The sequence below is a fragment of the Molossus molossus genome, unplaced genomic scaffold, assembly GCF_014108415.1.
Source record: "Molossus molossus isolate mMolMol1 unplaced genomic scaffold, mMolMol1.p scaffold_m16_p_10, whole genome shotgun sequence".
Lineage (NCBI taxonomy): Eukaryota > Metazoa > Chordata > Mammalia > Chiroptera > Molossidae > Molossus > Molossus molossus.
In genome coordinates, this window is record NW_023425345.1 from 15,400,547 (window position 1) to 15,413,098 (window position 12,552).

Below are 12,552 nucleotides of genomic sequence, written 5' to 3' on the forward strand. Positions count from 1 at the left end.
CCAAACTTAGAGGGAGAGAGTCCGCTAAGTCCGTGCACGGGCCCTTTAGGGAGCTGCCTGGGGCCCCAGCCGCCTCAGCCTCCCTGAGCCTCAGTTCCTGCTGTTGTTTTGTTGTTGTTTTTTATCCTCACCCGAGGGCATTTTCCCATTTTTTGTTCAGACAGAGTTGGGGGAAAGAGAGAGGAAGAGAGAGAGAGAGAGAGAGAGAGAAACATCGATGTGAAAGGGACACATTGAGTGGCTGCCACCCACACGACCCAACCAGGGGGCCGGGGACAAACTGCAACCGAGGTACATGCCCTTAGTGGGAACCGAACCCAGGTCTCTCTGGACCGCAGGCTGATGCTCTAACTGCTGAACCAAACTGGCCAGGGCAGTTCCCACTGTTTTTTCCAGCCAGAAATTATGGGGACTTCTCTTCCTGGCACTGGAACCCTGAGCTGGGCACCTGGTGTGGGACGGGGACCCCTTAGTCCTCAGGTAGGACCTTCCCAGCTGAGGTTTCCTCCTGATTTTTATCCTCCACACGTGGGTGTGGGACCAGCCCACCTGCCTCCGCCCCTCCTACCAGTCTGGATGTAGCTGCTTTTTTTTTTTTTTTTAATTCCGTAGTTGTAGGACTTCCATTCAGCTCGATTTCAGGCGGTATGAATGATGGTTGTTCTGAAGTTTAGTTGTAACTTTGATGTGGTTGTGGGAGGATGTGATACCGCGTTTACCTACCCGCCATCTTGACCGGAAGTCTTCACCAATTTTTTATTTCATGCTACCATGTGCTACATGTTGTTACCGGGACTGGGGACATGTCAGTGAACATTGATGTCAATTGCTATCTTCATAGAGATGCCAGTAGAGATGGCAGATAGTAAACAAGTACTGTCATAGATGGTGATCAGTGATGAGAAGAAACAATAAAGTGGAGAAGGGGGAGAAAAGATTCGGTAGGAGTGAGGTTAGGTGCGATTTTGGATAGAGTGGCCAGGAAAGGCTTCACTGAGGAGGTGATGTTTGAGTAAAGCACTTAAAAGAAGGAAGGGAACAAGTCGCACATTCATTATCTGAGAGGAGAGCTTTTCAGACACAGAAACAGCAAGTGCAAAGGCCCTGAGGTAGAGATGTATCGTCTGTATTAGAGAATGGCAGGATGTCAGAAAGCTGGAAGGTAAAGAGTCAAGGAGAGGAGAGTAGGAGAGGTGCCAATAATGAAGGGCCCTTTAAGTTATTATAAGGACCTTGACTTTTGCTCAAAGAGAGATAGCAACCATTGGAAGCTTTGAGCAGAAAAGACACATGATTTTGTTAAGGAAGTTTCCATATATTTCCTTCTTTAATCCTTGTAACACCTAAAGGTAATTATTAGCTCCTTTTCGTGGTAGATGAGGAAATTGAGGCTTAGAGAGAGTAACTTACTTGCCCAGAGTTACACTAGTTGCAAGTTACTAGTTACAACAACTAGTTACAAGGAGAGTTGAGATTGAGACCTCTAACCTCCCTGACCCCAAACACTATTTCTTTCCACTGCTTGTGAAGACTTGACTATCTTGCTAAGAAGTCGAGACTAGGCTTCTTTGCCTTGAGTCACAGAATAACCGAAACAACCAAGGCTCCAAGGCAGAGGAATCCGCTGATCCAGTGGCTGTCAGCCACAGGGTCCCTTGCTCGTGCCTTTCTCTCTAAGAGGGCGGTGCTTCCGTCCAGACTCTGAAGGAAATGCCACATGAAGAAGAGCACCTGGGCCCAGCCAGTGTGGCTCAGTGGACTGAACATCATCCCATCGTCCCTGGTTCGATTCCAGTCAGGACACATGCCTGGGTTGCGGGCTCCATCCCCAGTTGGGCCATGCAGGAGGCAGCCTATCAATGTTTCTCTCACACTGATGTTTCTATCTCTCGCTCCCTTCCTCTCTCTCTAAAAAAAAATTATATAAACTTTTTTTTTTAAAGAAGAGCACTTGGGCCTGCTGAGGACTGACTTTCATCACTTGAGCTCTGTTAGAATCATTGTGGCTCCGCGTATGAGCCAATAGCGTGAGCCAGGCAGTGCCAGGCACCCTCTGGCTGTAAAAACAGCCCCCAGAGAGAGAACAGAATCCCTGGAACCTGTGAATGCTGCCTTAGTGCGGATGTGACAAAGCCGAGGTTCTTGAGATGGGTTATCTTGGATTACCCAGCTGGGCCCTAAATCCTGACAAGCATCCTTGTAAGAGAAAGGCATGGGGAGATTCGAGACCGGCAGGAAAGGCCACGTGAGGACAGAGGCACAGACTGGAGTGATGCAGCCACAAGCCAAGGATGCCTGCAGCCGCCAGGAGCTGGAAGAGGCCAAGAACGACCCTCCCCTGGGGCCTGCGGAGGGAGCCCGGCCCCGCGGACACCTTGATTTGGGACTTCTGGTCTCCACAACTGTAAGAGAATCCACTGCTCTTGTTTTAAGCCACCTTCTTTGTGGTAATTTGTTATGGCAATGTTATAAAACTAAAACCGGTACTTAATATACTAGTACCAAATTACCTCATTTGATCTACAAACCCGGTCTGTCATCCCTATTTCACAATAAGGGTCATGAAAGTTAGCCAAGACTTGCTAGAAATGCCGATTCCTCTCTCCTTGCTCACACTTCTTTTTTTTTTTCTTTTTTTTTTAACTTAAAAATTGTTTTAAATTATTTTTAATTACAGTTTGCATTCAATATTATTTTGTATTAGTTTCAGGGGTACAGTATAGTGGTTAGACAATCATATACTTTGCAAAGTGCCCCCCCCATATTTCCAGTACCCACCTAGTCCCATTCAGTTATAACAATATTATTGAATATATTCTCTACAACTACCAATTCCTTCTCAGAGGACCCCCCCCCAGAACCATGGGGGCCTCTTCCCTGCTGCCGAAGAGTCAGTGTCTCTCTCTCTCTCTCTCCCCCTCCTTCCCCCACTTTCCCTCCCCTCCTCCCTCTCCCCCTCCAGTCTGAACCCAGAGATTCTAGGTAAACGGTACTGAACTGAAAGAAGTCCCACTAGAGCCAGAGACAATTAAGTCACCTCCCTGGCAAGGCAGAGGCTCCCGGAACTTCAGCTCTGGCGAGCAGTAGAGCCGTGGAGAAGGACAGAAAGCAGTCCTGGAGAGCCCCGAGGTGGGGCGGACTCAGAGAGAAGCAGAGGAGAGACCGTGAGGAGTGAGCACGCTGGAGACCTTGGCCAAGGATTTCCTAGTCCCCATGGAGACGATGACATGAAGACTCCTTGTCCTCCTCACGGTGAACAGCCTGGATTCCAGTCCCACCTCAGGCTTGACCCCTGTCCAGGCACAGACCGTACACACCTACCAGCACATCAGCTCTCTGCCCTTCCCTTTCCTGAGATCCTCTAAGCCCTGCCGTAATTCCCTTTTTAACCTGAACTGATTTCACTGAGTTCCTAGTCTGTTGTAACCAGCAATCCCTTCCCAGGACACAAGGGCAACCTGCTCAAGGCCTCAGAGCCAATAAACAAGAGTCAAGTTTGAAACCAGGTCTGGCTGGTTCCAAAGTCCATGCTCTTAATGTACAGGTCTCACGATTCATGGAAAGGAGTGTAGATGTGTCCTGCAGGGAGTGAGAAATAATAGCAGTTTCTCTAACTTCAGTCATTTATCGCTAAGCTAGATTCACATGTTTTAAACTCACAACTATGAAACTACAAACGAGGAGTCACACATTGGCTGAAACTACCTTTACAGCAGTAGGAGAATACAGACCACACACTGTCCATCCATACTGCTTAATTCCTTCTCTCCTTCGAAAAGAGGATTAAAAATGATCTCCGTGCAAAATGTCTAGATTTCCCTTCATAAAATGAAAAAAATCAAACAAACAAAATTATCAGCCATTCGTAGTCTTTCTTAATACTATTAGTGAAATATCTTTGTCATCTGTTTGAACACTCAGCTGATGTCTAAGCTTTGTTCTGTTTGGCTAAAGGAGAAACAGCCTGCTATAAATTAGTTGTGTTAGAGCTTCTGAAATGTTCCTCAACATCTACTTCGAAAGCCAGTGAAAAGGACAAGAAGTATATTTTAGATCTTAATCAGTTTCACTAAGATGACAGAAGGCAAAACCACAGACACCAGCATTGTTCCTAAGGTTTATCAAAATGTCTTATCCACAAGCTTCAAAGCAGACTCAGCTGACTAGGCCTGTCATTTCAGGCCACAAGCCGATGCAAACCAGCATCTCACTGTGATGGGGCCTCAGCAGACAAGTTCTAACGAGTTGGCCTTGCTCACAGAAGGCTGGGGGAACGTACGCGATACACATCTGAGAGCTCGCTGATACACGTCCCTCTTTATGTAAAGAATGTATGACCCTAACCCTCACCCTAAACCCCTCTCCCCACTACCCCAGTGAAAATAAACAACCAGGATAGCCTTTAGAACAGAGTCATCTGTGGCGTCAAGATGAGACCCCTTAGAAGGATCTCCACGGAGCTCTTTCCTTCCAGCAGAATAATCTCTTAATGTAAAAATAAAATAAAATACAAAGCCTTTTGCGACAGCGTAGATGGACCTGGAGAGTATTATGTTCAGTGAAATAAGCCAGTCAGAGAAAGACAAATACCACACAATCTCACTTCTATGTGGAATCTAACAAAACAAACCAACGAACAAAATAGAAACAGACTGACAGCTGTTAGCAGGGGGTGGGGGTGGGGGTTCTGGGTGAAAAAGCTGAAGGCATTAAGCAAAATAACAATAATAATAAAAACTCAGAGACACAGACAACAGGACAGTGATTCCCAGATGGCAAGGGGGTGGTAGGAGAGGGTAAATGAGGGATAAACGGTGAGCATGGAAGGAGACTTCACAATACAGTATACCAATGGCATCCCAATAAAGTTTATTAAAATTCAAAAAAAGCCTGCGGGCCAACTAAAGACTTCTTTGCCGTGGACTGAAATAAAATTGTCCCAAATCAGCGCTCGGCAAGCACTGGTCCAGGTAACGCTACAGGTGCAGCGTGAAGGACAGCGTTCAGCAACCAAGTCCCAGAAACACGGGGTTGCCCAGCCCCTGGAGCTTCTCACAGGACGCAGCACCGGGACCCGCCCACTTCACTTGATACCTCTTCACAGCACAGCCTACAGGACAGTGACTGGCCTGACACTAGTTTGGGGAGATCTGGTCTAAATGTTTTTCCAACTGCGGGTGGGGACCAGGCCAGACAACTATTAGATGCCTCCCCACAAATGGATGGATCTCCACGAGTCATTCCAGTGCGTGTGTTCAATACAATAAAATGCGTATTTATTGGGTATCTCCTGGGCATATATTTTCATCTTGTTCAGTGATTCGCTAGGCCTACTATTTAAGAAACAAACCACGCCCTGGCCGGTTTGGCACAGCGGTTAGAGCATTGGCCTGTGGTCCAGAGAGACCCTGGTTCGGTTCCCACTAAGGGCGCGTACCTTGGTTGCAGTTTGTCCCTGGCCCTGGTTGGTCATGTGGGTGGCAGCCACTTGATGTGTCCCTTTCATGTCGATGTTTCTCTCTCTCTCTCTCCCTTCCACTCTATCTGAACAAAAAATGAAAAAATGTCCTCGGGTGAGGATTAAAAAAAAAAAGAAACAAACCAGAATTCTTATCTTTCCAGTGATGCGTAAAAACAATAGTATTTAAGTCAGATCAGAGTGTGCTCACTTAGGACTACAACAGCCCTTGAACCCTTGAACTGGGCCTCATGTTTCCACCCACATCTAACCCAACCCACTGGGAGATCACTGGCTAACTAGTGATCTCTCTGGAGCCCAGATCTGACAGTATCGCCCGCTCCTTAAAGCTCATCCGTGACTCCTTACACAGTTCACAGTCTTGACGTGACCTGACCCCCTTTACCTTGCTGCCTCCATCTCTTAATGCCCATCCCCACACTCTACTCTCCCACGGGGTTCTCAACCTGGAGCCTGGAAATGGAATCCTGCAGATCTGCTAACTCGGATGGAAAAAAATCAGCATCTTTATTTCTACTAACTGCTAACTGAAATTTAGCATTTTCTGCGATTAGGAATGTAGGCAACAAACCACAGTCGTATGATCAGTATCTGTGACTCTATTACTAGTGGAAATTATGAATATGTTCATATCTACATGGCAGTTGTAGCCACTATCTCAAACTGTTGTTTATAGTTCAAAACAACTGGGTTTTAGACCCTTTGCTAGACGTTGTCATCTGATGTGTTCATAAAGAAGCTCGTATGTCTCTATATCACAAATTTTATTTTCAAATATATTGATTTCTGCATTTTAATGTTGTTTCCTTTATAGTCCCATATATTTAATTTTAAGAATTTAAAACATTATTTTGACAAAGGGTTCATAAGTTCCGTAAGTCTTCACCCGGTTGCCAAACATGACACAGAAAATATGAACTCCTGCCTCAGTTCGCTCGCTCGCTCGCTCTTTCTCTCTCTCCCCTACAGTCCTGGACACATGCGGCTCCTTCTCCTTCAAAGACACTTCTTTCCACTCCACCAAAACCCTCTTTGTCAAATCCCTCCTCATGCTCCAGGTTTAGCCGTCACTTTCTCTGGGAATTCTGTCACAATATCAAATCCTGTATTAGGCCCCCTCCCCTGTATGACCCGGAGCATTGTGAACACTCCCTCGGAGCACCTAGAACCCCGAATTGCAATCACTTGCTTGCATGTCTCCGGGAGGACAGACCCAGCCTGCACCATCCAGCACCTACACCATCACCTTGCACAGTGCCCGGCACGTGGCTGCCATCTACCTTCTGTCACGTCAATGAATGAGATGCAGTGCTACTTTCCCATTGCACAGTATTTGCACAGCTGTGGCCAAAAGAGCTCCCACCGTAGACTGACACCCACCTGAATTTCCGGTTTTCCATCCACATAGATAGTGCTGTTGTTGACCATTTCCACAATGGCAACCCCAAGGTTGCACCGAATCCCAAAGGAAATGCAGAATCCCAGCCCGCTCATGATGGCAATGATGTAACGCTTGGGGACACCACAGCAGTGGCAGTCGCAGAGTGGGGGGCTCTGCCCCGGCGTCTGCACTGGCCTTCCTTCTTCATTCAGCTCGATGTTATTCTCTTCCTCCTGGGTCCCATCAATTTTTCTACAGTGGAAAATGAACAGGCAGAGAAGAATGGTCAGGACTAGAGAAAAACAAAATTCACTCTTCAAAAAGAAAAAGTGTACCAAGAAAGGAAAAGGGAAAACTAAGTAGGATGCAGCCTGCGTTTTTAAATGTTATTATTATTACTGAAGTAAATTATAAAGACTAAAATTATTGATATGCTGGATATTGTGTTGCCCTTTGATTGGCATTAAATCATTACAATCTCATAACAATCCCACAAGGTAGATAGTGTTACCTTGCCATTTTACAGATGAGAAAACTAAGTCATCTGAAGTGGGATGCCGGCCCAAGACCAGAGGCTGTGACTCCAACAATGGGCTTCACTGAATTTCCTCCTGAAGGGTATCAATAGACTTCATCCACATTGCATGACACAGCTAATTCTTAGGTTTGACCTTAATATTAATGTCATCAAATCTTGCTAAAAAGATGTATAAGGGAATATTAATATATTTGCAGATTCTTTTTTTCCCCTCTTTTTCTAAGTCTTAATACAATGCTAGGTAGAGGTAGGTAGGTTTTCTATGATAGCACACACCCAGTTGGTTGTGTTTCCTTTCTTCCTCAGGTGGTTCTTCTAAAGAGGTGACACTCTGGCATCTTTTAACGAGATGATGGGATTTTTCATTGACTTCTATAGATTCAGAGTATGGTATGTCCATTATAGTGAATTTACTCTTTCCTTAAAAATAAGTAATGGGGCAAACTGAACACTATCTGTCCATTAAAAAAGGACCCATTGGCATCCTCTCACATATTGTAACCCTTCTGGCTTATTTTAAAAAATATGAAAGTCTGGAACTGTCAGGCCCACATTCTTTCACAGCTACAATTAGCTCTCTTGTTTAGTCAAGTCCCCACCAGTCCCCACTGTCACTCCAGCACTGCACAATTACACTTGCACTGTTGTTTTTCTTTAGTTAAAATGAAGAGGAAAGGAAAATATTTTTCATACACATATCTCTATCAGAAGTAAATAAACAAAGACTAGACTAGGAGCAAACACACGCACTCAACCACCATGCATGGATGCCTAATATCTTCACTGCCCCTTGAAATTTGAGTTACCAGCAGAGAAAATTACTTTTGCTAGGCTCTCTTGCAGCTATGGTGTTGATGTGATGTGTATAAATCAGTAGCACGTGAGTGAGATTTAGATGGTGCAGGAAGCAAGAAGAGAATGCAGGGGAAGTGGCGATGCCAATGGTGGCAGGTGGAGGAGGCAACCGGTCCCTCTGTGACTGCTGTGGCAGAACTGCTGGCCAGATCATAATTAGTCCTTTGAGGAAAGCAATGGTGGTGTGATTTGACAACAGGTTCTCTCCTGCCTTCTTCCTGGAGGTGGAGCATCCAGACCCAAGAGTTTCCTAACATACTTTACTCATTTGTATTCCATGTGAGCTAGAGTGGGTTTGGTTGGTTCCAACTAAGAACTTTGAATGACAGCGCGTGTTTCTTCATGGAAGTGGAGACTGCCTCTGTGTTAACATGTAAAGTGTGACTTTGTTAAAAAATACCATAGGTCCTGTTGCACTCTGTAGGCATTGAGTCTATGGTCCTTGCACTAAGGTTTAAGAAGCACATAGATGGTTTAGTTAGTGTAAAGATATGTAGGGCCCTGGCCAGTGTGGCTCAGTTGGGTGGGTGTCAACCTATGCAACGAAAGGTGACCGGTTCGATTCCCAGTCAGGTCACATGCCCAGGTTGGTGGCTCGACCCCCAACAGGGGGTGTGCAGGAGGAAGTCGATTAATGTTTTGCTCTCATGTTGATGTTTCTCTTTCTCTCTCTCTCTCTTCCTTCCTCTCACTAAAAATCAATTTTAAAAATCTTTAAAAATATATATATATATATTTAGGGAACTTTGAAAAAACAGAGAAAATAAACCCTAGATAAGAAAATATACTGCTAGAGAAGATAGAGATGGTTAGAAGAAAGAAGGCTGAGTCTAAAAGCCAAGGGGCCCTGTGCCTTGCATTTCAGGCAGAACCCCTGAGGTGGGGAGCCCTTAAGAGATGGTTGTAGGAAGGGCCTCTAAGGATGAGATCTTGGAGTTTGACTTCTCACTAGCTGGCTGGCAACGAGGACCCCACCACTGGTAGTAGGTGGGGTGTTGACAGTCCCTGACATGGGGTACCAGTGCAAATGCTAAGACTTGCACCTGTGGGGAACTGGGATGGAATTCAGGTGGAGGGGAGTCACTGGTCCTTGCAACATCTCTGGTGATGGGGGAGGTGTGGGGAAAACAGCGATTTCTCCATGGAGTTCAGCGGCTAGTGTTCAGTGCCACTGATGCTTGGAAAAGAGAAAACAACAGGATTCAGACGGTCACTAATTTAAAGGAAAGTGCAAGAATCAGTTGCTCCCTTGTCACCATTTAAAGAGACCCTTCTCTCCTGCAATTGGAGGGCAAACAGAACTGGAAGTTCAGGCACAAGAACTTGTAAAAGTGGCAAATCGTCTCTGCGTGTGGGCTGGACGTAAGAGACTTGTTTCCACAGAATGGAGTATGGGAAGCAGAGAGGCCCGACAACCACTGCTGAACCAAGCAATCAAAGTTGGCGTCACTAGTAATAAGTCATGTCAATAGCATGTGCCCTTCGATAGGATGTGATGAGAAAGGCCTTTCGCCTCTGCAGCATTCTTCCTAAAAAATCACCACCATAGTCTAATCATAAGAAAAAGATCAGACAAGCCCAAACTGAGGGACTTTCTTCAAAACACCCAATCAGCACTCCTCAGCACTGTCCAAGTCATGAAAAACAAGAAAAGGCTGAGAGACGGTCACAGATGACAGGAGATTAAGGGGACACGACGCTTAAGTGCAATGTGTTATCTGGATTGGATCCTGAAACAGGAAAAATTACATCAGTGGAAAAAGTAATGAAATTTTAATAAAGTGTGGAGCTTAATTAGTAATTCATTAATGTTGGTGTCTTAGTTTTGACAAATGTACCGTAGTCACATAAGAGGTGAACATTAGTGGAAACCAAGGACTAGATAGGAAATCTCTGCACTATCTCTGAACTTTTCTGTTAGTCAAAAATTATTCCAAAACAAAAGCTTAGTTTTAAAAAAAACAGCAGAGCTCCAGAGAAGGAGGAATTCGAAGCTTAACTAGGTCTCTTACACCAAAGCTGAGATCCTGGTAAGAAATGGGATCCTGAGAACCTGGGATGAGAAGATCCTGAGACTTGGGTTAAGGGACAGCTGCACTTGAACATCTAACACCTTAAATTCCTCAGAACCCTCTGGACCTGCAGAAGTGTCCACTTCTCCTGGTTGTAAGGTGCATGTCCCTCCTCTTGCTTAAAAATTAGGCAAAGTCTTAAATGGGGCAGGCGACTTACAAGACAATACTAATGCTCTTAGAAATCTTCCCAGCCACTAGACCAATAATTAAAACTAGAGTCCGCATGGGCATGTACTGGGCCTGCCAGTGGAAGACGGGGTTATACACCAAAGCAGCAGGATCTGACTGGTACCAGCAGGAAGTGGGAACGTGGGCCTGGACTGGGTCCTGAATGTACTGGAGGGAGACGGAGGAGGCATAAAGTTGGGTAAGAGAAAGCTTGTCAACATGAGGGGTTGGTTGAGTTTTCCCCCCCCCAAAGGATATGTTCAAGTCCTCCCCTCTGATAACTGTGTACATGACCTTCTTTGGAAACAGGGCCTTTGCAGATGTAATCAAGTTAAAATGAGGTCATATTGGATTAGAGTAAACCCTACTCCAATGACTGGTGTCCCTATAAAAAGAGGGGAATTTGAACACATAGGCCAAGTGCCAACAGAGACAGGGACTGAAGCAGTGTGCCAACAGGCAGGCCAAGGGGTACCAGCAACCCCCAGAAGTGAGGAAGGGGCAAAGCGAACCCTCCTCCGAGCCTTCAGAGAGCAGAGCCTGGCCGACACTTCGATTTCAGACTTCTGGCCTCCGGGACGGGAAGAAAATCAGTCCATTTAAGCCACCCAGTGTGTGGCCCTTGGTTCCAGCAGCCCTAGGAAACTAACACAGGCGCATTCTCCCATGACACAGGGTTTGACAACCCGGCAAGGGCCAAGGCAGTGGCTCTCGGAAGGTTAGACAAAGGAGGGATGCCAAGAGGATCCTGATGACTCTTTTTAATAATAATTGCGTACTAGATTCTAGTCATTATTGTGTGGTCAGGAATTATGGCCGCTATGGCTCTTTACAAATAATTTGAGCGTTTCTTGTGGTTCAGTAATTGAGCAGAGCACACTTTTTCTTTTTTTTAATTTTTTTTCTTTATTGATTTGAGAGAGAGAGAAATATCAATGATAGAGAACATCGACTGGCCGCCTCCTGCATGCCCGCCACCGGGGATCAGGCCCACAACCTGGGCATGTGTCCTGACTGGGAATCGAACCAGCAACCTCTTGATGCATGGGTCAATGCTCAGCGACTGAGCCACACCGGGCAGGTGAGCAGACCACACCTTTGAAGTGGATTTGACCATCAGTGACGTCTGCCTTTCAATCTGCCCATGAGTGACTTTCCCTTCGAACAAGAACCTGAAGATGGGGGCCTGGTGAAGTCAGATCATGGTTTAACAAGTGGATCCGACAGCATTCCTCTTGCCGTTTATACTCATTTTGAAGAGAGACGACCCAAGGATGCTACAGGAGTATTCCTCCTTGGGACCACTTCCTCTCCTTTCCTTCATTGTTCAATAAACCTAAATTATAGGCTTCTTTCATTTTTTAAATGTATATTATAACTACTGAATTTAGGTGGACCACACAGATGAATCAGTGAGAACTAAACTGCCTCTCCTCTATTCCTGTAGCTAAAAGTCCGATGTCTATTACTTGGAACATAAAAATCCATGACATGTTCTCATGTTGATCATACTCTTCAATAAATTGGTTTCTCTCTGTTTTGTTTCTTTTAAAAAAAAAAAAAAAGCCATGTCAATGGGGGGAAAGGAGAAACATCTATAACAAAAATAAATTAATAAAAATAATTTTTAAAAAAGAAAAGAAAAAGCCAGATCTGTTGTGGCAGATGACAGAGAAAGGGGTGAAAAAGTCTCAAGGAAGTGGACATGCTAAAATAGATTTACTGTGTGAGACCAGAAGATCCACAAGCTAATGCTATTCCTCAGGAGGCCTGGCTGACGCTCCCTTTACCAAGGCCATGAGTGCAGCGGCGACAGCCACCCGCCACGGAGCAGCTCAGCAGGGCTGTGCTCTGCAGGTTGAGGACAGTAGGAGGCGCTGTACCAGAACCGGGCTCCCTAGCAGCAATCGGAGTGATAGAATCCTGGAGTAGCCAAGCCAGTGGAAGCACTTCAAAGATCAAAGACAAGGGCAGCAAAGTGACAAAAGCAATTGAGGGGTCTGACTCATGGGAATCGACAGACATATGGATGATCAGAGAGAGTGGACACGAAAGG

At 45.6% G+C, this 12,552-nt stretch overlaps 1 protein-coding gene across 3 annotated transcripts in view; it reads right to left on the reverse strand.

Annotated features, from left to right (window-relative positions):
• The window catches only part of SLC17A8 (solute carrier family 17 member 8), a 49,592-nt gene that overhangs the window by 26,699 nt on the left and 10,341 nt on the right, over positions 1-12,552 (reverse strand). For 2 of the 3 annotated variants that reach the window (XM_036252277.1, XM_036252275.1), the window contains exon 2: positions 6,856-7,112. In XM_036252277.1, the coding sequence (XP_036108170.1) occupies positions 6,856-7,112 (257 nt within the window). The remainder of the gene's footprint in view (positions 1-6,855; positions 7,113-12,552) is intronic. The other variant, XM_036252276.1, reaches the window with a different exon arrangement.